Here is a 23,863-nt window from a genome sequence, read left to right as displayed (position 1 = left end):
GAAAACCACAAATCGAGGAAGTGAAGAATGTGCTGCAGAATAAGACAAGAAAATTAGTGATCTACCTCAAACATTGCCTACAAATAACAACATTTTACATATATATATTTTAAAGTGCGTGCATGTCTTCTGTCGTCCGTGCAGGAAGCAATTTGAACGCAATCCGCGCCATATAATGCCATTCTATGTCACTCTCTGAGTGTTTAGCTTACGTTTGGTAGGTAACAATAGGCGACACTAGATGCCCTCGTTGGAATGTTTACACTAGTTATTTTAAGGAACATTATTTGAGAAAAGTCTTTATTCTGTCTACATCAACTGTTTTGATTACAGAAATTTCCCAGGCGGCTCAATAAGGGAAGATGTTTTCAATCTATACTATTAAAGCAGGATCCTATTGTCATTATTACCTTAGGGGCATGTTTCCTTCACTAACATTGTATGTTTCATTAAGGGCAATTAAGTAATATTAATAACAAATCTATATTGGGTCATTATTTTTGGATCCAGCCCAAAGCAAATCTCTCTTGGGCCATTTAGGCCTATTAAAAAATCAGATTCAATTCTCACTTTTTTTTCCTTTGGACCATTGAGTCCAAGTTCAAATAATTTTTTTTCAACTATTCTTAATTATTATTATTTTTTTCTTAATATAATTTAAGCATTCATAAAAATAATTGAATTTTTTTATTGAAAAGTATAAATCTTTATTAAAAGTATATAATTTTTTAATTAAAATATTAACCCCATAATAAAATTAATTTATCAGAGTTATACCAACTTAATTCATTAAAAAAATAAAATTTAATTTTTTTAACATAAATAGTCATTTAAAATGAAATACGATAAATAAAGATAAAAATTTTAAGTCTTTTATAAAATAAAACACAAATATATGAAAATGTGACATTTACTAAATATTTGTCAATTGAAAAAAAAAAACAAAAATAAACCCGCGCTTTGAAAGCGCGGGTCAAAATCTAGTTCATGATTATAGCATAATCTACAAAGTAATTAGTGTTTTTTGTCTACCTAATAAGGCAAATGGTCGTATTAATGTTTGATAAAATGGTAATCCATCTTTGATACGATAGTGTGTGACATTATAGTGGTCTATAAATTACAAAGGCTGTCTCCAATAATATAGAGCATCATCAGATGCGTTGTAAAAACTCTATTATTGCTTTCCTTCACATTTTGCTCTGTAGATACTGACCTCAAAAATAATTATTCGGCCTTTCTAAGATTCTAAACCTCTAGGAGGCATCGTATCATTTGTTCTGTCTGTAGTTCAAAGTTTGTATAGCTGTACAATGCTGTCCAACATAACTTTCTCTATGTGGATGTGGAAATAAACCATGAGCTTTAAACATTAAAGAAACTGTTGCGACTTGTAAGATAAGTAACTAAGGCTAGGACTTACGGCCACAAACCATTGTTCTTTCCCTATTCAGTGGTACGTAAGGTAACACAAATGAACGTCCAAATATTCACCAAATAATTCAATTCTATCAATCTCACTTGACCTAAAAACTTTTGTATAAATTTTACTCGCATAGAGATATAATCATTACACGAAAAAAAAATCTTACAAGAAAGGAACCATCATGCTGTGTTTAACTTATGAAGCTAGCCAATGTTGTCTCCTTGAAGAAGCTGTCCTAAACAAAGCAAACGACGACCTGCTCCTACGGTTTGATCTTGACCCGGACCCGGACCCAGACCCTGATGCTATGGATCCAGATGACCCGCTGAAACATCCAAAGAGTCTCATGATCCGACCCGCAAACCCACCCGATCTCTCTCTACTACTTCCTCCTCTTCTAGCTACCCTTCTCGGAAGCCTCTCTTCTCCGAGTCTCCCACCGTCAACCTCCGTGTACACCACCGGCATTCCTCCTCTCCATCCACCGGGGACCCTCCCCACAGCGAATCCTCCACCCGGCAACCTCCAAATCGTCATCCCCGCCGAGGAATCCTCCTCCCCCGCCTCCTCACGTCCCGCAACCGTAGTAGCTGCCACATCATCCTCCTCCTCCGCCGGAAGCTCGTGGCGGCAAACGGGGCAGGAGTTACGAATGGCGAGCCAGGGGAGGATGCAGTCAGGGTGGTAGATATGGTTACACGGCATCTCACGAGCTGCGGAGTCGAGAATGAACGTTTCTTTACAAACAGCGCAGTGAGACTGAGAATCCGATTCCAGATGAGTCGGAGCGATTTGGATCACCGGCAAAGCTTCGACGGCTGATTTAGAAGCTGGCGGATGATCACATGAGTTATTGCTGTTGTTGTTGAGCTCGATCTGAGAGATTTGATCGAGCAACCGATCGAACCCGGAGCCTAGGAGAAACTCCGTCATGCTCGGGGGTAACGGTCTGAGACCTGAGTCTGTACCGTCGTCGTAGTACATCTGGAAAGGGGATCGATCGGATGGGTTAGATCCGCGGAGGACGATGACTGGATTGGGAGATCGGTTGCTTGTGGGAGGAGTAGGGAATCTAGTGGGGCTGCGGTGCTGACGGTGGAATGAATCGGGGGTTTGGTGGAGGTGTTCGAGGAAGCCTCCGTCGCAATCGGGACAGGAGATGGAATTGGTGATTAGGACGAAGCGGCTGCAACTGTAGCACCAGTGAGATCCAGAAGCCATGGGGATAGAGATCTGTAATCAGAATCTTGAAGGAAAGAACATACGGTTTGAGAGTTATAGAGAGAGAATGAGAGAGAGAGAAGACACGGTCGTGGTTTGTCTTAACAAGAAGAGGAATGGCGTGTACATAACCGTCCAACTCGTGTGCTGTTGTCACCTTCTCTTTCTCATGCCTCTTCTTGTTTTTTTTCTTTTTGTTTGAACCGTTTTATTATTATTTTTGGTCGTGTAACTTTTTCAGTTTGAAACTGCTGCCAAATAAAATAATAAAAACAATTAAGAATCTTATGGTTATAGAAGTAAAGTAAATGATTTAGGCAATAAATTGCAGAATATTTTTTTAACATTAACATGCTTTGTTTTTGAGCTTTGACTTTACATTAAACAAAGAAAAAAGCTATATTCCACATTTGTTTGGTAAAAACTATATTGAAAATGGGAACCATTTTAATTATCTTTTTTCTTCCACTATGTATGGTGGGAATCAATTGTACTAGTAATAGCAAAGAAGCCCATTATACTTAGAAAAGGTAAAAAGTCCCCAAGAGCCCATTAACAATTGAAAATTTGCATCAAAACTTCCTTGTTTCTTTGCCAAAATACTCTTTGCCTTACCTGTGATAAGAAGGTTTTGTCTTCCTTCTTTTTAACTTCCTTGAATCTCTAATTATTTTATCTATAGTGGAATCAATGCATTAAGAATTGGGAGAAGAAACGTGAAGCAGAAGAAAAACAAAGTTGAGAAATGTTTTTATGAGAAGGCAAATTTTGATATATGAATATGTTTGCACATGATCATAAAAACAAAGAGTAACAAAAGAGGACAAGAACCACCAATTCGCAATTACACAAAAGGCAAAAAAAAGAGTACAAATTAATAATAATTAGGAGAAAGCTCAAAAGGTGTAGACACAAGTTCCATCATCACTTCTAGCCGTTGGATCAAAGTTCTTAGCCGCAGGATCAGTACACCCTTCTGGCACAGGAAGGTTCACTTGCTGTGCTGCTTTTCCTGCAAGGCAAGTTACACTTCAAAATTTCAGAAACCCTAATTCCAGTCTCTCTCTTTCCCTCTCTCCCTCTCACCTTCCTACTTTTTTACAGTTTCATTTATATCCAACTGATTCAATAAACAAATTAAGAAGTTTCAAACCTCGAGCTCTAACCGTAGAAAGTTCCGCGGCCGATAGCGTCCGCGTTTGCGTCTCCCAACGCAGCCTCGTTAAGGTATTGGTCAGCAAGTTGGACTCTCTTGACGTTCTCTTGTTCCATCACAAGCATGTTTCCATACTCCATAAGCTTATCAAGTGTCATCTCTGGTTGCTCAAACTTTGGAGGACCTTCCCTCGAGTTCACCAGCCTCTTCCCTATCTTCTCCACTCCGAGTCCTTCAACGAACTTCCTCACTTCATCATCGTACACTCTAGCCCTCAAGGCACCGAAGAAATCTATTACAAGAAAATCAAGAATCAGAATCGTATACAAAGACACCAACAAATAGATCTTTACTACTTCTTCCGTTTCAATATACATGATGTTTTATAAAAGTTTGTTGTTTCATAATATATTAATTTATATAACTTTAATTTTATTCAAAATTGTATAGTCAATTGTATTTTTATTATTTATATTTAAAATTAAATAAATTAATTTTTAATTAAATTTTACTTGCACTTTTGATAATTAATATGAAACAGATGGAGTATTACCAATGGATTGGCCAGGGAACTGATCAACAAGCTTGACAATATCTTCATCCTTGATCTTGTCAGTTCTGAAGATACCCTTGCAGACACCAATACGGTCTTCACGAGTCGGCGCCCAGTAGAACTTCTCCATACGTCCATCACGGATGAGAGGAGCGTAGAGAGTGGAGAAATCGTTACCGGTAACAATGATTGGTACACGCGCGTTTTCTTCCTTGTTGTACATTCCTGGGAGCTGGACGTTGGTGGGGTTATCAGCAATGTTCATGAGCGTTGCGTTAACCATCTGGTTGTTGACAGTGTACTGAGTAGTGCCACCCATACGACCCGCACCAGCGTCAAGATCGTTGATGAAGAGAACACACATCTTTCCTTTCTTGATCATGTCTGCTGCTTCACGGTACCTTTGACGGATCAGCTTGGCTGGTTCTCCTGCGTTCCCGCTCTCAAGCTCTCCAGCACTCATCATGATTGGGCTACAAAAAGAGTTAAATATGTTTTAGATTTTTGTTGATACTTTCATTTTAAAGTGATCATGTTTTAGTTTTTTTTTGTTTTAATTTAAGTAATGTTTTCAAGTTTCTATAAAAAAATGTTATTTATTCTTTCAATGATTTTTATTCTGCAATATAATTTTTTATTGGTTATATTTATTGCTATTTTTATACAAACAAGATATATAAATTGAATAAAAGTTAGTAATTCTTTAATCAGCGTGGAAAAACCTTAAACATCAATTATATTGAAACAAAGGAGTAATAGATTAGATGGACTCACTTGATGCCCATCTTGGCCATGACAAGCTCACACTGGAAAGATTTACCTTGACCTTTGCCTCCCCAAATACCCAAAATAAGTGGAACCTATAAAGAATCAAGACCAATATAGTTGGACTCTTTGGTGTGTAATAACTCAAATATGAAACTAAACAAAACTGTGAGATTAGTACCTTGATGTTAGGCAAGGTCAAGAAGTTCTTGGTGATGTGAACAACAAGCTTGTCCATGAAAGCCGGAGCAATGTAAAGCCCATCCATCATGTTGTCCAAGTTGTACCTATTTATCAACAAGAAGAAACAATTTAAAACCAAAGATTATAAAAACCTATGGAACTAATGAGAGGTATAGAGAGATGAAAACTTACTGCTTAAGACCCTGGCTGATGTACTCATAGGAGCTAAGGACGGCGTTGTGAGTTCCGGTTCCCATAGGAGCTTGGAAGACAGAGTCAACCATACCTTTGCCTCTGGTGATGTCTTGTTGGTCATCAGATGTGTCGTAGGCAAGTCCCCTCCATCTGTCTCCATCGGTTTGTTTGTCTTCTTTCACAGCAACCACCTTGAATGATGATCCGTTGCTCTTCTTGTTGCTCTGTGAGAATCTTGATGATGTTACAACTTTCTTTCCCAAGAAGGTTGTTGCTGGGACTGAAGCAGCTCCTGCTCCCGACCCGTTCAAGCTCAACTGCAACGCAGAGAGTAGGCTAAACTCAGTTTTGGAACTCAAATTTGGTTCGCATAGTTCAAGAACCGGTTTAGAGACGTTGTTCAATCAGAACAAACTGAATTTATGCTAACCAAAGCAAACCGGGATTTGAACAGTGTGTACTAAAGCATCAAAGTATCTCTCTAATTAAAGTCTTGTAGGTTCTAACGACATACTGAAGACAGAGAATCTCAAAGTGGTGCAAAAGATCAGAATCTTGGTCTAAGTTATGAAAACTCACGACTGTTGAAACTGCGGCGGCCATTTCTCACGAGTGTGCGTCACAAAAGTAGCTAAGGAGAGAGAGAGAATTTGTTCAGAGAAGAAGCAGTGATAGATAGGTGTTGGTGTGGGCAAGAAACAGAGAGATTTATAGACCGACTGATCAACAACACGACAACTCGTTATCTCTTCTCAACTCTCTGAGCGCCACACGATGATGTAGTTGGCAAAATTGCCACGTGGCGGCACGAAGAAGATGGTGAGGAGGATTCTGACATGATTGGTCCACGTGGAATGTCTTTATGAGGTTGTCTTGAAACGGCTCATATGTGCCACTTGTGTTGTATTTGGCGTTAGCTTGAGTGAAGGTTATAACACTATTTATTACCACATACGCTTTTGGAAAATGATTTTGTTGCCTTTTTTGGGCTGAGGATGAGATCAAGAAACTTCTACAGAATTCTTCATACAATAAAATTCCAAATTATGGATATTGACATTTCTAAGTGGTAGTCTTGTTCCAAATACGGTGTGATGTGAAGTGATTGGCTGAGAGAAATTGTCTTTAGCCAATATTGTTGATTTCTAATTTTATCACTAAAAACAATTGTATATCATATGGTATATACCATACATTATTGTTTATATACAAAATCATATGGTTAGCAATCTAATCATAGTTCTACTTACTGCTAACAGCTAAAGAAATTATTACTATTTTTTTCTCAAACTATTACTATGGCTTCATCTATGATGTAGCTATGTAGATGTGGTGTGGGGGTAACTGTTCAACATACACACTTCATTCCAAGTAGTATACCATGGTATCGAGGCTTTCCGAGGACAAACTCGGCCTGTAATTACACAAACTCAAACGCAGCAGAAGAGTCATTACAAGAAACGGAAACAACAAATGAGAACTACACCAGCAGAATCTAGTCAGAATCAGGGTCACAATGCTGAACCAATAAGTCAAAGCCATCGTGTACAGATGTGGAAGCCAAGATTTTAAGCAGTAGAATGAGCCATGCAGACATGGTTCAAGAGACACACTATAACATTATCATGGACGTATTGTATTTTTCAACTTGGAGAAAGTCGCGAGCTTCTTTTTTATTTTCTTATGGATCCTTTGTTACAATCAACAGAATAGCAAATGCAGAACTGTTGTTACTAAAAGTCTGAGGACTAGGTAAGACTTTACTCAGTAATACACCACAATCAAATTTACAGTTACATAATGAGGGGAAGAAGAAATACTAACAGTAAAGAGATATTACCAAACGATATGCTTTGTGTAGACTAAGTGCCAGTGTGGTTTTGTGTGGTATTAAGCTCGAGGGAGACGCTTCTCACATGTTAGAATCCTGTAACTTGAGTGAGGACCCTCGGATGTGTCACGCAGAGATGTATGCCAACCCATTGCCTTTGTGATCTCTTGAATTTCATCCATTACATCTATTGTATCCCTAATGTATGCTCGCCCTCCCGGTCTCAATATCCGGTCCATCTCTAACAAGATGGTTGACATCTCGCATCTGATACAACCAAAGCAATTCTTGAATGATAAACTAATATTCAGCATTATAACTTATGTACAAAAGTAGAATGGTCATATGTGATCATCATTAATTGTGGACATGAGTTTATCACTTTGAGATTGTGTTACGGAGACCTATCTTACCTTTTTCTTTCGACTGAGAAGAGTCCTGAGGCATGTAAGAAGTCGTATGTCCTCGGGTATGTATCAAATGGTTCACACCTGTGGTAGAATTCAAGGCTTATTAAATTTATCTTGAGCCAGAGCCTTACTCTTAAGTTTAACTACAGACTGATAAACAAGAGCAGGAAAAGCAACAATACATGTAGAACAGCAGGAATCATGAGCAGGAAAAAGCAAATATCAATTCCATAATTTTAGGTTTTTATATGATAGATTTAAGGAGAAAAGAAGTACCAATCGTGCATTACTCCTAATAGCCCACGATCATAAATGACGGGCAATGTGTTAGGCCCGCTGACAGGAACTACACTGAGAACCCAGCAATCGAGTTTATGATCATTTAGTGCAGCTGCAAATCTGCCACAAACAAAGTGAGATCAGCTAAGAAAGTGAGGTATATATGCAGACATAGTACTCAACAGAAAGAAATCATTTTCATACCCGCCAAAGCCTGCTCTCATGTCCAAAACGTTTCTTAGTTTCATCTTTCTCCACTTTAAGGCACGGATATAACCCCCAACTATTTCATTCCAGAATCTTGACTCTGCCTTGAATAGTTCTTTCCTAGCAATGTAGGAATCAAATGTTATCGTCTGTAGCCTATCTGGTGGAGTGTGGAGACGGGCAGGCCATGAAGGAACACTGCCTCCAGATCCATTCTCAGGTATGCGACTGATACAAGGTTTCAGGTTTGTGTACCTAAAGCATGAACACAACAGTTTGAGACATAGAAGTGGGAACAAGAGAATATGAGACATAGAAAGTGTGATTTTCTACACACATTATCATTGACCAAGTCGAAGGCAGACTAGGTACAATCAACCATACCAAACTGAAAAAAGTTGAAGTTTTGATGCAATACTCGCAGCATAAGTTAAATATAGCCTTCATTAATTTGTTCAGTGCTTTAGCAAGGTATGTGCTTGTTTCACAATCAAAAGAAAACAGAAAGATTGAGCAGCTGTACCAAACATTATCGGGGTCATCAGATTCATCGCAAAGAGGAGGTTTGGTTCCAGCCTCACGACTCAAATAACAGTTGTTGTTGAGGGGCTTCTGCCAGATTGCAATGTATCCTTCCTTCTTTACCAGTTTCCAGCAAAGGCTAGTCGTAAGATTCAGCATCTCTGGAAACCAAAACGTCAGACTAAAAGAGCAGATTAAATGAAAAAAAGGAATGTCACTCCGACATTCCATGTTCCTCATTTTTCTCTAACAAGGCTACGTGCCATGATGAGTAGCTCGAAGCAGATTAAAAGTGTTGTTACCTGTCCACTGTTCTTCCAAAGCCGCCTCATGCTTGTAAACAGGTTGTGCAGCCCAAGCAAAATACCCTCCAGCCCGCAGCATTCTATTGATCTCAAGGAGAAAAATTCCATCTTCATCACAAAAAATGAAACAGCAGAATAAGAATTTTCCCAAAAAGGAATAGAAGATAAAGCGTAGTTCATCACAGGGAGCTAAAAGCTACAGTAATTGCGAGTCCAGACAAAGCAAGCACACAAGAGAACCTTACCATCACGAGTCCAGTTAATCCTACACCTCGAACAATGAATAAGATCAAACGCTTGGCTTGGATACAACAAACGCCTCGTAGCAAATGCAGCCGCCATAGCAGGCACACCACGCTCAAGAGCAAACTGAATCTGATTCTCATGTACATCTTTTGGCGCAACAGACATCGTCAAAACATTGCGTGACAATAGATAAGCACCAAAACTCGCCACGCCACAACCAACATCCAACGCAACCCGAATACGCTTGCCAAACGTGATATCAGAAACCATCTGCAGACACAAAGTCAGACTTCAACATCAGATAAAAAACGCCAAGCAAGAACAATGAGCATACCTTAGAGATCTGATCCAAGTACTCGTCAGCTCCATGAATAAACTGTGTACCGCCACCAGGAAACTTAAACTTGCTCTTATCTCGTGGATCTCTTGAAATCCAGTTTTGTCCACCATTATCTTCAACAAGCCGAGTATGAGGAACATTGCTGAACCACACCTATCCGTAAAACCAAATCATCTATCAAATCAAATCTAAATACTAGTTAAGCAAACCCCAAGACATGTTCTCTGGTTAAAAAAGCAAAAAATTTAAGATTGCAAGCAGAGGAATACATCATCACGGCTTCTAAGCCATGGAATCATCTAGCAAATCAATTCTAAATACTATTCAAGTAAATCTCAAGACATGTTCTGATTGTTCTCTGAATCTTCCAGATAAAAAGCAAAACTTGTAAGATTACAAGCATATGAATAACCTCGTTAAAGCTTCTAAGCAATGGAATCATCTAGCAAATCAATTCTAAACACTACTATTCAAGCAAACCTTAATACATGTTCTCTGAATCTTCCAAATAAAATGCAAACCTTTTAAGATTGCAAGCATTCGAATACATCAACACAGCTTATAGGCCATGGAATCATCTACCAAATCCTAAATACTATTCTGAATTTTTTTCCAAATAAAATACAAAACTTTTAAGATTGCAAGCAGAGGATTACATCATCACGGCTTCTAAGCTACGGAATCATCTAACAAATCAGTTCTAAACACTAGTCAAGTAAACCTCAAGGCATGTTCTCTAACTAACCTAAAACAAATCTTTCAATATCGCAAGCAGATGAATAATAATACCTCGTCACGGCTTCGAGGCCATGGAATAGGCTGACGATAGCCTTTAGGAGACGGCACCAAGCAATTCAACCCTCTGCCTTTCACAGGGCAATGACGCTCGAACTTCTCTCCACGCTCCGTCGATCTAAGCTTCTTAACCGCATCAGCGTTATCCAAACAAGGTATATACTCTCTCATACTCTCGCGACACATCGCGAACTTCTTAACCCTAACTCTAGGTCTCGATACGCCGTCGTTTCTCAGTTCTACGATCTCCGTCTTGTTCCGTGACTCTTCAATAGCTTCGTCCTCGAAGTCACCTACCTCGAAATCGTCGGACATCACGCCGTTCGCGTCTAGTACCCCGAAGGTCCGGATCGGAGCCGGCGGAGGCGGAGAGGCAATCGGAATCGGAATCGGAATCGGAATCGGAGGAGGATTAGCTTTCGTCTCCGTCGCCGTCACTGGTGAGGGAATCGGCTGTGCTGTTTCGATCTCGGTGTGATTGGGAGGGATGATCGAGGATAGATTGAAGGTTTTGTTGCTGTTGGGAGAGATTGAGACTTCCGGGATCGAGTTCTCCGAGGAGGAGGAGGAGAAGAAGACGAGCTGCTTGTAGCCGTCGTTGGACAAGTGCTTGCCCAAGTAGAAGAAGGCGGCGGTGGCGAGGATTACGGCGGAGATCTTGATGAGCGTTGGGGTTTTGCGGAGATCGCGATTGGTCGCGAAGGGTTTCATGTTTTGCTTGCGTTTGAAGGGAGGAACGATCACCGAGAACAATCTGGATCTGGTGTGCAGTGTTCGTAACTCTGTGTGATTGACTAAGTATAAATGCAATTTCTAGATTCGTTTATAAGTTAAAGTAGTAGATACTCTGATTTGTTAGCTGTACATGCAACTACAAGTTATGCTTGACTTGGGCTGTTGAAACTTTATAGGCTATGCATTAAATTACAGGGTCAGCTTCTAATTACAGGGTGTTAGAATCCTTCGAAGTTTCTAAAGTGAAAAAATTATTAATAGTATAACCACTCATTTATGTTTCATTTTCTTAAAATCAAATAAAAATTTTCTTTTCTTTTATGCATTGACATTGTCCTTTAATTAGAAAGAAAGTTTCTTAAGAGCGAGCATGATTAACCTGAATTCTTAACTCATGATTTGATATTTTTTTAATATATTTTCGACTAAAAATCGGTTTCTATATCTTTTATTTAAAAAATGATTCTTAACTTTTGTTACGATTCATACCTAAAACTAAGAGCTCCATCTTAAGAACCCAGGTTAATCGCATTATTTTAGAAAGAGTCGGTTTTTAGTTAAAAATCTCTTTAGTTCAGAAGTTTTCTTCTATCTCTTTCTTAATTTTCTTATTTTTTCATTTTCTTTAAATGATTAGAACCCTTACTCATGCTGCTGCTGTTGGAGGTGGTCTAAATTACAGGGTCAGCTTCTAGTAGTTCGTTCACAAACATTTTTTTTTGTTCACAAGCATGATACAACATCTCTGGAAAAACAAATTATAAAGGTAGAATGATGTGTTTTGTGCAGTCGGAAGGGTTCAAGACTTGAAGCACAGCTGTCAAAACAAGTTTGTAGCAGCGGATAAGAGCTTGATAATCAAAGCTAGAAGACAAGTGTGAGCAGTTTTGTTAGGCTGTGTGATATGCACAAGACACTACAAATGCGAGGAGGATCGATCCAAGATCAAGTAAGCTTTAATCTGATACAAATCTGTTTTGCTAGCCTTTATTGGAATGGAATAACTGTTTGTAGTAGTATCTCAACACTAGTGTAAAGCTTTAGGCAAATATAACATCTCTTTTTTCTGTTTTTTTGTGTTACAAGTTCTCTTACAATTTTTTAAACTTTGGCTTGTGTGTTTGTTTGTAAACTCTCTGAAAATCGTTTTCCCAGAGTGCAGTAAAAGGGTCTTTGTAGACCAAAATACTCATTAAGTATGCAAAACTGATGAATCATGATAACTTGTCTTTTAAGTAAAGTGGGTCACTTCTTGGTTATCACAAGTACTGAAGTAAAGAACCAACTTTTTTTTTTATCATTCAAATGATGCTTCTGTCAATTATTTACAATTTTAGAGAAGAAACTGAGAATGTGACTCAAATCAAAACCTTAAAACTTCTACCTTCTCATAAAACTCCCTAATCAAATCCCTAATACCCCCTTTAATCTCCTTGATAACCTTTCTCTATACTCCTCTCTAATCAGAATCCTCGAAAGCAGCCTGAGAGATCCTCTTACTAACCTGTTTCCAGAACGCAAACATTGTGACATCAAATAGCTAAGCAAATCCGTTGAGTGACTCTGTGCCTAAACATCCAAACCGTGACGAAGTTACACCACTCCTTGAGCCAATACTCTACCACGAACCTCCACCACCCTATCGTCAAACCAAACGACGACGTCCTCTCCTTACCAAGCCAAATCTCATGAACCTTCCCGTCTGGTCCGTATACCGAAAACCTCCTCTCGTTTTTCCCTGATTCTTCGAGAAGCTGCTGAAACTTCTTCCTCACTTGCGAGTTCGATAAAGACAGCCCAGACTGAGACAGCTTGTTCTGTTTCACGTCGCTCGTCGTCAGCTGCTTTTGGATCGGTCTGCTGCATTGCTCGGCTAAGCTGGGGTGAATGATCTTTTCAGGTGGAGTCTCCGGAGCTTTCCATCGTCTTAGAAACCTCAAGGTTTGTTCTGAGTCGTCTTCATCTTCCTTTGCCTTTGCTTCTTCTTGAGTTAAGCTTCTTGGTGTTGTCGTTGAAGGCACCATCGTCGTAGCTCCTCTGCTTTCGTCTTCTTGATCAGCATCTTTGACTTCTTGTTCCACTTTCTGCTTCTTTGCTTCCCTTGTCTCTGACTCTGAGGCCACGATCTTGTCATCGTCTTCGTGTTTGGCTTCTTTGTTCAGGTCAAGGTCCGGTTCTTTGGCGAGTGCGTCTTCTTCCTTGCGGTGGTGGACTTCTTCTTCGTCTTGAGTTGAAGACGCCATGGTCTTCTGTTGTTTCGGTTTCTTTCTCTGAGGAAGAAGTTAACGAGAAAAGACTTTTGTTTTGGGATCTTCTCTCGAGTGAAATGGATTATGGATCACTTCCTCTATTTTATAAGGCTTGGTTTTGACTCTCTGCTCCCTTTTTTTTTAAATAAAGCTTTATTATTATAAAGTTTTTCTGTTAATTCCCCTCTTTTTCATTAACATCTGAATTAAAATAATATTGATTGATAATTATCAGATTAATTTGGATGGTCAGCTCAGTTGCAATCCACTCTCTCTCAAAATTGATAATAGGTGCTTTTACCATCACTTATCCATACACAATTTCAGGGTATAACTTAACACTAGAGATTGACCCGCACGCCCGTGCGGGTGTTAATTTTTACGGTTTTATAAAATTTTATTCGTTATTTTATAATTAGTGTTATATATTCAAGATGTGTCGTCGTATAACTAATTATATTCAAAAGATTTGAACTGAATTGGGTAATATGATTATTTTTGGTGCAGTTATACTAACTCCTTTCAGATACATTGGCTATTTAGATATTTTTATGTATCTACACATCATAATCAAAATCATTCAGACCCGGGATGACCCAACTCAAACTTCATACATAAATTTATAATATCCAAGTGGCGCCTAATTTCAAAATCCAAAAAAATTAATCTCGAAAGAAACAACTTGTACCTCAATGAGTATTCAAATGTCCATACTTAAGATTCTGCTATTATTAAAAAAAAAACTCTTTTTATATTTTAGGAAAAAATAAGAAATATAGAAAGAATTTTTTTATTTAGTAAAATAGTTACATGAAGTGAAACATTAAGTGAAACATTAAGTGACAATAAATGTAAAACTTTTAAATTATTTTGATTTAAATTATTATTTTGTTCACATAAACTATGTATTTGAATTATGTGTTTGGCTATGTAGTTTTTCACCAATTGGAACTAAGACAAAAGAAAGTTTTTAGTAAAACAAATTAAACCAAACTATTAACCATATGCAAAACTCGGTTATCTTACATTTTTGTTTTTTTTTATAATTGCACAAAGTTAATAATTATTACCTAATAAAAAAATCTACATTATTACTTTTATGGTATATTATAATTAAAGATTTGATGTATTGTTACGGTAAATATAATTAATGATGTGATATATTGTTAAAGTAGTATAATTAATGAAATTACTAAAATAACACTATATTTATATATTTGTTTTTCATAATTAGTGTTTTATATTTTAGATATATCGTAATATAACTAATTTTATTCAAAAGACCTGGATCGAATCGGATAATATGGTTATTTTTTGGTAAAATATCCAAACCCGTTTCAAATATATTGGTTATTTAAATATTTTTAGGGTCATATACATCAGAACTAAACTCATCGAGACTCAAAATGATCCAACTCAAAACGTACACATAAATTTATAATATTTAAGGATGTAGTAATTTTAAAACAAAAAAAAATGATATCCGAAAGGAACAACTCGTACCTAAGTGGATATCTAGTGTTCATGTCTAACTGATTTTATAAACTAATAAAAAGACATTTTCTATGTGTTTTGCTAAATTAAGTGAAACATAAAGAGTTTTATATTTAGTAAGACAATTATATTGATTGAAAAATTAAGTGACAATAAATGTAATTTATTTTTATTATTTCGATTTAAGTTATGATTTTATTCACAAAACATGTCTTTGAATTATGTTTTTGGCTACGTAATTTTCTACCGATTGAAATTAAAAAAAAAAGTTTTAGTAAAACAAATTAAACCAAACATTTAACCTTATGCAAAACTCAATTATTTTACTTTTTTTAATTTTATAATTAGCACAAAATTAATTTTGAATAACTACTAAATATAAATCTACACTATTATTATTATGGAAATATAATTAATGATGTGAAATATTTTTTAGGTAATATATTTAATAAATTTGTTAATATGAGTGAAATATGGAAATACAATTAATGTAATACTATTATCCTCATTTCCAAATAATTTTTAATTATACTACTATCCATGTTTCCAAATAGTACTAAAGTGTACTTCAGTTTTAATAATATAGATATGTTACTAAGTGTCGATTCTAACATTTTAGTATAAGTTTAAATTTAAGAAAAAAATTGTAGTAAGAGGCTTGACACGAGTGGACAATCAACCAAGAAGATAAGTGTGAGCAGTTATGTTAGGCTGTGATATACACAAGACACTCCAAACGCGAGAGGCATGTGAGGAGGATCGATCCAAGATCAAGTAAGCTTTAATCTGATATTGCTATAGCCTATTATTGTAATGGAATAATTGTTTGTATTATGTCAACACTTAGTGTAAAGGCAATATAACATCTTTTTCTTTTTTTTTTGGAACTTTGGCTAGTGTGTTTGTAAAATCTTTGGATTATATTGGTGTATGATCTGACAATCGTTTTCCCACAATGCACTAAAAGGGTCTCCACACCAAAATACTCGTTAAGTATGCAAAGCTGAATAATCATGATAACTTGTCTTTCAAGTAAAAGTGATCACTTCTAGGTCATCACAAAAACTGAAGTAAGCACCAACTGTATTTATTTTTATCATGCAATGATGTTTCTGTCAACTATTTACATTTCTCGACTAAGAAACTGAGAATGTGACTCAACTCAAAACCTTAAAACTTCTACCTCATGTTCAATATCTCATTAAATCTCTAAAACCCCACTTAATCTCTAATCAGAATCCTCGAAAGCAGCCTGAGAGATCCTCTTACTAACCTCCTTCCTGAACACAAACCTTGTGACATCCACAGCTAAGCAAATCCTTTGACTGTCTCTGTGCCTAAACATCCACACCGTGACAAAGTCACAACACTCCTTGAGCCCATACTGTTCCACGAACGTCCTCCACCCTATCACCAACTCAAACGTCTCCTCATCATCATCACCAAGCCACATCTCCTGAACCTCCCCGTCTGGTCCGTAAACCGAAACCCTTATCTCCCTACTCCCCGATTCGTCGAGAAGCTTCTGAAACTTCTTCCTCGGTAAATACAGCTTCCTCTGCTCCACGTCGCTTGTCGTCAGCTGCTTCTGGATCGGTCTGCTGCATTGCTCGATCAACCGGTCGTGAATGATCTTTTTCGGTGGAGTCTTCGGAGCTTTCCATCGGGTGAGGAACCTCAAGGTTTGTTCGGAGTCGTCGACGTCGTGATCGTCTATTTCGAGCATAGATGGACTCGTAGGTGGGACGTCCTCGTTGCGCATAGACCAAAGGATCGCTGAGGCGAAAGCGTCAACTTCCCTTGCGTTTTCTTCTTCTTCTTGAGTTAAGCTTCTTGGTGTTGTCGTTGAAGGCACCATCATCGTCCCTCCTTTGCGTTCGTTTTCTTGATTAGCGTCGACTTCTTGCTCGCTTGTCGCTGACTCTGAGGCCACGATCTTCTTGGCATCGTCTACGTGTTTGGCTTCATCGTCAGTCTTGCCCTCTGTGTTCAGGTCTGCTTCATCGTGATCGGGTTCAGTTTCTTCCTTGCGGTGGAGGGCTTCTTCGTCTTGCGTTGAAGACGCCATGGTCTTTTTCTCCGGTGAAGGAAGTTATCAAGAGAGACTTTTGTTTTGGGATCTTCTCTCGAGTGAAATGGATCACTTCCTCTATTTATAAGACTTAGTTTTACTCTCTGCCTCCTTTTTCAAAAAGCTTTATTATTATATATATAAGTTTTTTTCTTCAATTCCCCTTTTTTTTTATTAATACATCTTGACTAAAATAATATTGATTTTCTGTTTTCCCCCTATTATTTTTTTTGAACTACAAAGAGTAAAAATAAAAAGTCCATATTTGCTTTTATTAAATACATCTTACAGTTCAAAAGCCTTCTAGTTACAATTTTTGCTGTATCTCCAGCAAATTTGAGAGGTGCGTGTTGCATATATTTTGATCATTGAAAGTTTCAGGTTTCTTCAAGTAATGTTCATATGTTTTCTGTGTTCCGGTTTGTATAAATGCATTTGGTGCTTGTTGCTATAATGATCAATTGTGTAATTAGTGGACGTTTTGTGACAATTCGTTTTTTTTTTCTGTAGGCTACATATACACTTATCTTGCTAGTATATACTATAAAAATTTAAGTTTCTTGTTACCTTATGATTCAATTTCGATATAGGAGACTCTGTGTTTGATTCATCCTCAATTAGGTGCAATAAATTGTTCTTTTTATACACAATCTAGCTTAAAGTCAACAATGCTTAGCCGATGGGTAGATTATAGTATTAGCGGGAGATCTGAAAATCGTTTTTCTCACAGTGCAGTAAAAGGGTCTCTACAATACTCATTAGCATTGCAAAATAAATGAATCATGATAACTTGGCTGTCAAGTAAAGTGGCCACTTCTAGGTTTATCACAAGTACTGAAGCAAAGAACGAACTGTTTTCTTTTTTTCTCATGCAATGATGTTTCTGTCAAATTATTTACATTTCTAGACTAAGAAATTGAGAATGTCACTCAAATCAAAACCTTAAAACTTCTACCTTCTCATAAAACTCCCTAATCAAATCTCTAATACCCCCCTTAATCTCCTTGATAACCTATCTCCAAACGTCTAATCAGAATTCTCGAAAGCAGCATCGGAGATCCTCTTACTAACCTGTTTCCTGAAAGCAAACCTTGTGGTATCAACAGCTAAGCAAATCCGTCGAGTAACACTGTGCCTGAACATCCAAACCGTGACGAAGTCGCAACACTCCTTGAGCCCATACTGTTCCACGAACGTCCACCACCCTATCGTCAAATCAAACGACCTCTTCTTCTCACGTAGCCAAATCTCATGAACCTTCCCGTCTGGTCCGTAAACCGTAAACCTACTCTCCTTTCTCCCTGACTCGTCGCCAAGAAGCTGCTGAAACTTCTTCCTCACTTGCGAGTTCGATAAAGAGAGCCTGTTCTGTGTCACGTCGCTCGTCGTTAGCTGCTTTTGGATCGGTTTGCTGCATTGATCGACCAAGCTGCGGTGAATGATCTTTTCAGGTGGAGTCTCCGGAGCTTTCCATCGGGTGAGAAACGTCAAGGTTTGTTCCGAGTCGTCGACGTAATCGTTTATGTCCAGCCCCGGTCGGACTAAGTCGTTGCTCGTAGACGCAAGCATGCGTGAGGCGCGAGCATCATCTTCCTTTGCCTTTGCTTCTTCTTGAGTTAAGCTTCTTGGTGTTGTTGTTCTCGTCATCCCTCCTCTTCTTTCGTCTTCTTGATTAGCATCTTTGACTTCTTGTTCCACCTTCTGCTTCTTTGCTTCCCTTGTCTCTGAGGCCACGATCTTGTCATCGTCTTCGTGTTTGGCTTCTTTGTTCAGGTCAATAAGCTCCCGTTCTTCGTCGAGTGCGTCTTCTTCCTTCCGGTGGTGGACTTCTCGGGCTTGCGTTGAAGATGCCATGATCTCTGCAGTTTCGGTTTCTTTTTCCGGTGAAGAAGACGAGAAAAGACTTCGTTTTGTGAACTTCTCTGGAGTGAAGATGAATGGATCACTTCCTCTATTTATAGGACTTTCGTTTCGACTCTCTGGCCCCCTTTTTTTATAACGCTTTATTATAATAAGTTTTTTCATTAATACATCTTAATTAAAATAATATTGATTGATACTTATTATCAGATTAATTTCGATGATCAGCTCAGTTGCAATTGCAACCCACCTTCTCTCAGAGTTGATTATATATGCCTTTTCCACCACTCATCCATACACAATTCGAGAGTGTAGAATTTAACATGTGTTTTAAGGGTCGGTTCTAAGATTTACGATGCTATAAACATTTTGGTATAAGTTTCAACAAAAGAATTCATAGTATGAGATCCATCAAATCTATATATATATTAGCTCTTTAAAATTAGGGACAATGCGACACTACAAAAAAAAGGTTAGTTTACATCATTTATTTTATATATTTGTATCATTTATAAATGATGTAAAAAAGTTTTGCATCATTTAAATAAATGACTCTGAAAGTGGTGATGCAAATAATTGACATCACTTTAGTAATAATTGATGTAAAAATACTGAATATTTGCATTAATTAAATAAGTGATGTGAGTATATATCATTTATGAAAAAGTGACGTTAACTTTTGCATCAATTTTGCTAAATGATGTTATTATTAGTATCATTTACGATAACTGATTTATTATATTATTATCACTTCTATATAAGTGACGTTAAATTGATATCAATTTCACAAATGATTCTAATATTTGTGTCATTTTAAAAAAAAATGATGATAAATTTTTATATTTACATAAATAAAGTTGACGTAAAAAACAATTCTCATAATTTAATATTTATTTGATTTTTTTAAATAAGAAAAATATAAAAAAAAAATAAATAAAAAAATTACTTATTTATTATTTAAACTTAAATTGTATCCTTCTCTGAACATCAAAAAGAGAACCAAACAAAGAATTTAAGCAGAGAGAACTATATGAACATAACGTTTTACATTAGCTTCATTAGTTAGTAGATAAAAAACATTCTAGGAGGGGATGTGGGAATGCTTCTACTCTCCAAAGATCTTTCTTCCTTGTTGGAGGAGGACCAGCATTAACTCTCAAGGGTTTAGCATCCATTTCCTACAGTTTCACAACATAATGATTAACTAAAGCAACCAGAAAAATATCTAAAATCGACAACATAAGTTTTGAATTGAAGGTTTTTCATTCAGCTAAAAGGAAGTTTCTTAATTATTTCCAAGAGGCCTATATGCACATTGTTACTAGAATATAGCAAAAATATATAAACACATTAATTATCCACCAACATATACGCACAAAAAACAGATTCGCAAATTAAAAGAAACGGCTACGACGGCAGTGGAAGGGGACGGGGATGAAGGATTATGGTGGCGGTTGTTACGGTGGAAGGTGACTGTAGCGAAGATTGTCATCATTAATCCTATTGAAATCCCAAGAGAGAAGAAGAGAGTACCAGAACTAATCGAAAGAAAGAAGAAAGAGCAAATTAAAAGAAGATATTAAATTGTTGCAAGGAAGAAATGAGGTTAGTGGGATAGTGCAAAATATATAATTTCTTGGAGATATTTTGGATTTTCAGCAGGAAACAAATCATTTCGTGATCACAATCTTAACTGCTAGTTAATAGTTAGTGGGGGAAAATATTATGGTTTAAATTTATATATTTTTAGATAACGAACTAGGAAGTAGTTTTTTTTATTTCCTGAAACTATATTAACTAGGAAGTTGTTAATCGTGATTATATCTATATATTATGTAACTGGAAATAAATCAAAGTGCAATACAAATGATCAGTGGTTCAAGTGCGTTTCAAGTTCCTTCACGCTCATCAGTTTACATGTTCAAATTATGATCCGGGATAGATTAATCAGCGGACATCGGTTCTTTGAAAAAAAAATAGGATAAAACTAGAAACACAAAACAGCATATTGAGCACAAAACAGATACTAAGAAAAAGGTAGCTCTAGTATTCAAAAGACCTAACGTTAGAGACATTTCGACAAGTAAAGAAAAGCAGTAAAAGTTGCAGAAAAAAAAACAGTTACCTTCGTTTTATAATTAAGATTAATCCATCTAATTATTTTAGTGGTATTAACATTTTTGATTTGCATCATTTTCTATTAATGAAAATTTTGTATTATTTAAATAAATGATATTAGTCAAACAAATAAATACATCATTTGTTTAATTGATATAACTTTATATAGTAATATCAGTTTCGTTAAAGTGATACAAATTAGAACAAATTATATCGATTTATTGAACTGATGCTAAATTAGTTAATATTAACATCAATTTATTATAAGTAATGCTAAATTATTTATTTCTGTTTCATTTATAAATAAATGATTCAAAATAGTATCATTTAATTTTGTGACACAAATTAAGTGATACAATTCATCATTTTTTTTGTAGTGCGAGTATTTCATCCGGTTCTAGTTGTGTCTAAGACCAACCATATAATACGTAGAAGGATTTTTTTTTAATACAATATGTAAATTAAACTAGATATTAGCATGACAAAACCAATTTATATCTTAAAAAACTTAAGCTAGAAACGTATGAATGGGAAAGGCCATAGGTTTCGATTCCTTATCGCAGTTTTTAATAATCTTATAGACATCAATAACTAATATGCGCCAAAAAATAATATGCAAAAAAAATATAATAATAATATGCATGGGCTATAAAAATCTTCAACGCCAGCTGTTATTATGACGATATAATTAGATATGATTGCTAAAAAACGTTTATACCACAGGCACACACATCGATATTGAAAAGTTAGTTTGTGGAATGAAAAAACTAACAAACAAAATAAAATCTACAAAAGGAAAAAATCAATACGGAAAGAACATTAAGTGGGGCTTAGACTTATTATTGTTTCGCCTTCTTGTTCTTTAGTCATTTTAGACTTTGATTATTCTAAGATGTTTAGCCTACCCACATTGTTAAGATGATCTGACGTTAGCATTTAGCATCGACAGGAAAGAAAAAGGAGTCAGTGCATCAAGATGAAGGCTCTCATTCTTGTTGGAGGGTTCGGGACTCGGTTAAGACCATTGACTCTCAGTTTACCAAAGCCGCTTGTTGATTTTGCTAATAAACCCATGATCCTTCACCAGGTACTACTATAATAATATTATCCTCTTGCAAGTTAGGTTATGCTTACTGTCTATGTTTTAACCACCTCATAATGTATTTTTATAGATAGAGGCTCTTAAGGCTGTTGGGGTTGATGAAGTGGTTTTGACAGTTAATTACCAGGCAGAGGTGAAAGACTTATCTCCTAGTTTTTTTATTTATTTTGGAAGCTATTTTCTGGTTAATTGTTTGGAATTTTACTATTGTGTCGACAGGTGATGCTTAACTTCTTGAAGGACGTTGAAGCAAAGCTTGAAATCAAAATCACTTGCTCAAGAGAGACTGAGCCTATGGGTACGGCTGGTCCTCTGGCTCTAGCGAGAGACAAACTGGTTGACGGATCTGGAGAACCTTTCTTTGTCCTCAACAGTGATGTGATTAGTGAGTACCCATTCAAAGAAATGATTGAGTTTCATAAAGCCCATGGTGGGGAAGCCTCCATCATGGTGACAAAGGTGAGATTGTTTGATCTAATATCAAGTTGGTTTGTGAAAATCAGCAAACTAAACTCAAAGAAAATTAAAAAACTTCTTTTGCAAAAAAAAAAAAAGAAGAAAATTAGAAAACTTATAGAGTGAAAAATTAATTGATACTCATTTAGGGTTTATTTATTGATTGTGTCAATGAGTAATTTACAGCCTTTAATGATCCATATTATACTTTTCAAAAACTCAATATTCATTTTCTTTTGAAAATTATTTTATCTAATAAAAATGGTTTCCATAATCTTAAAAAATATAATGAATATAACATTTTACTAATGCACCAAGATTTAAGTCAATTTGAGAATCAACACACTGGTGGTTCATCTTGTGTGGACATTGGTTACAGGTTGATGAACCTTCTAAATATGGAGTTGTGGTCATGGAAGAAACTACAGGAAAAGTGGAAAAGTTTGTCGAAAAGCCAAAACTCTATGTAGGTAACAAGATCAACGCTGGGATTTATCTTTTGAACCCGTCGGTAGTTGACAAGATTGAACTACGACCAACCTCAATCGAGAAAGAGACCTTCCCCAAGATTGCAGCAGCTCAAGGGCTCTATGCAATGGTACTACCAGGTTTTTGGATGGACATTGGTCAACCACGTGACTACATAACGGGCCTGAGACTCTACTTAGACTCCCTAAGAAAGAAATGTCCTGCCAAGTTAACCACTGGTCCAGACATTGTTGGGAATGTTCTGGTGGATGAGACCGCTAAGATTGGGGAAGGATGTTTGATAGGACCAGATGTAGCCATTGGTCCAGGGTGTGTTGTTGAGTCAGGGGTGAGGCTTTCGCGGTGCACGGTGATGCCTGGAGCACGCATCAAGAAGCATGCATGTGTCTCGAGCAGTATCATAGGGTGGCACTCAACGGTTGGACAGTGGGCTAGGATTGAGAACATGACGATCCTTGGGGAAGATGTTCATGTGAGAGATGAGATATATAGCAATGGAGGAGTTGTTTTGCCACACAAGGAGATCAAATCAAACATCTTGATGCCAGGGATAGTGATGTGACAAATTGTGATGTCTATGTTGGAACTTTTTTTTTATGTCATTCTTTTTTCATCTTTGTGCTTTCGGTATATTATTACTAGCTTGAATAGAAGTAAAAACAAAATGCTGTAAATCTTGTTTAGTGTTAAAGTCATTTGGTGTCTTGTAACTTATCAAAAACAATTGTATCAATTATCTTTTCAGTATTTGTTATGAGTTTTCTCTGTCAATCTATATGATTTTTTTTAATCTTGAGAATATCTTGGATTTATGAAAATGTTTAGACTAATTTCTAAATAGATGGTGCAGTTCAC

General features: G+C 36.7%; 7 protein-coding genes across 7 annotated transcripts; 1 reads left to right on the top strand and 6 right to left on the bottom strand.

The window, feature by feature from the left end:
• Positions 1-1,466: 1,466 nt before the first annotated feature.
• Positions 1,467-2,825, bottom strand: LOC106451017 (probable E3 ubiquitin-protein ligase RHC2A). Its single transcript, XM_022719158.2, has one exon. The coding sequence runs from the start codon at positions 2,645-2,647 to the stop codon at positions 1,622-1,624; it is 1,026 nt and encodes a 341-aa protein (XP_022574879.2). The 5' UTR covers positions 2,648-2,825; the 3' UTR covers positions 1,467-1,621.
• Positions 2,826-3,395: 570 nt separating this feature from the next.
• On the bottom strand, positions 3,396-6,257 carry LOC106396217 (ribulose bisphosphate carboxylase/oxygenase activase, chloroplastic-like). The gene is made up of 7 exons (XM_048780485.1): positions 6,079-6,257; positions 5,497-5,816; positions 5,303-5,408; positions 5,131-5,216; positions 4,357-4,829; positions 3,814-4,095; positions 3,396-3,659 (listed from the first exon to the last, which is right to left on the bottom strand). The coding sequence occupies exons 1-7, from the start codon at positions 6,100-6,102 to the stop codon at positions 3,544-3,546; spliced, it is 1,407 nt and encodes a 468-aa protein (XP_048636442.1). The 5' UTR covers positions 6,103-6,257; the 3' UTR covers positions 3,396-3,543.
• An 890-nt stretch (positions 6,258-7,147) lies between these two features.
• LOC106451019 (probable methyltransferase PMT11) lies at positions 7,148-11,297 on the bottom strand. Its single transcript, XM_013892870.3, has 9 exons — positions 10,429-11,297; positions 9,634-9,792; positions 9,299-9,569; positions 9,051-9,161; positions 8,750-8,909; positions 8,224-8,481; positions 8,017-8,139; positions 7,744-7,821; positions 7,148-7,597 (listed from the first exon to the last, which is right to left on the bottom strand). The coding sequence occupies exons 1-9, from the start codon at positions 11,143-11,145 to the stop codon at positions 7,390-7,392; spliced, it is 2,085 nt and encodes a 694-aa protein (XP_013748324.2). The 5' UTR covers positions 11,146-11,297; the 3' UTR covers positions 7,148-7,389.
• Positions 11,298-11,755: 458 nt separating this feature from the next.
• Positions 11,756-13,712, bottom strand: LOC106396088 (putative B3 domain-containing protein At4g03170). Its single transcript, XM_013836384.2, has one exon. It carries the CDS (start codon positions 13,410-13,412, stop codon positions 12,702-12,704), a length of 711 nt encoding a protein of 236 aa, XP_013691838.2. The 5' UTR covers positions 13,413-13,712; the 3' UTR covers positions 11,756-12,701.
• Positions 13,713-15,526: 1,814 nt separating this feature from the next.
• Positions 15,527-17,021, bottom strand: LOC106392626 (putative B3 domain-containing protein At4g03170). The gene has a single exon (XM_013833435.2). It carries the CDS (start codon positions 16,978-16,980, stop codon positions 16,141-16,143), a length of 840 nt encoding a protein of 279 aa, XP_013688889.2. The 5' UTR covers positions 16,981-17,021; the 3' UTR covers positions 15,527-16,140.
• Positions 17,022-17,989: 968 nt separating this feature from the next.
• On the bottom strand, positions 17,990-18,941 carry LOC106396096 (putative B3 domain-containing protein At4g03170). The gene has a single exon (XM_013836392.3). It carries the CDS (start codon positions 18,835-18,837, stop codon positions 18,010-18,012), a length of 828 nt encoding a protein of 275 aa, XP_013691846.3. The 5' UTR covers positions 18,838-18,941; the 3' UTR covers positions 17,990-18,009.
• A 2,834-nt stretch (positions 18,942-21,775) lies between these two features.
• On the top strand, positions 21,776-23,755 carry LOC106396536 (mannose-1-phosphate guanylyltransferase 1-like). Its single transcript, XM_013836948.3, has 4 exons — positions 21,776-22,048; positions 22,134-22,196; positions 22,283-22,522; positions 22,899-23,755. Exons 1-4 carry the CDS (start codon positions 21,938-21,940, stop codon positions 23,568-23,570), a joined length of 1,086 nt encoding a protein of 361 aa, XP_013692402.2. The 5' UTR covers positions 21,776-21,937; the 3' UTR covers positions 23,571-23,755.
• The last annotated feature ends 108 nt before the right edge of the window (positions 23,756-23,863 follow it).

The sequence above is a fragment of the Brassica napus genome, chromosome A5 (genome assembly GCF_020379485.1).
Source record: "Brassica napus cultivar Da-Ae chromosome A5, Da-Ae, whole genome shotgun sequence".
In the NCBI taxonomy this organism is placed as follows: Eukaryota; Viridiplantae; Streptophyta; class Magnoliopsida; order Brassicales; family Brassicaceae; genus Brassica; species Brassica napus.
Note: the sequence above shows the minus strand (reverse complement) of the source record. Positions and strands in the feature narration are given on the sequence as shown.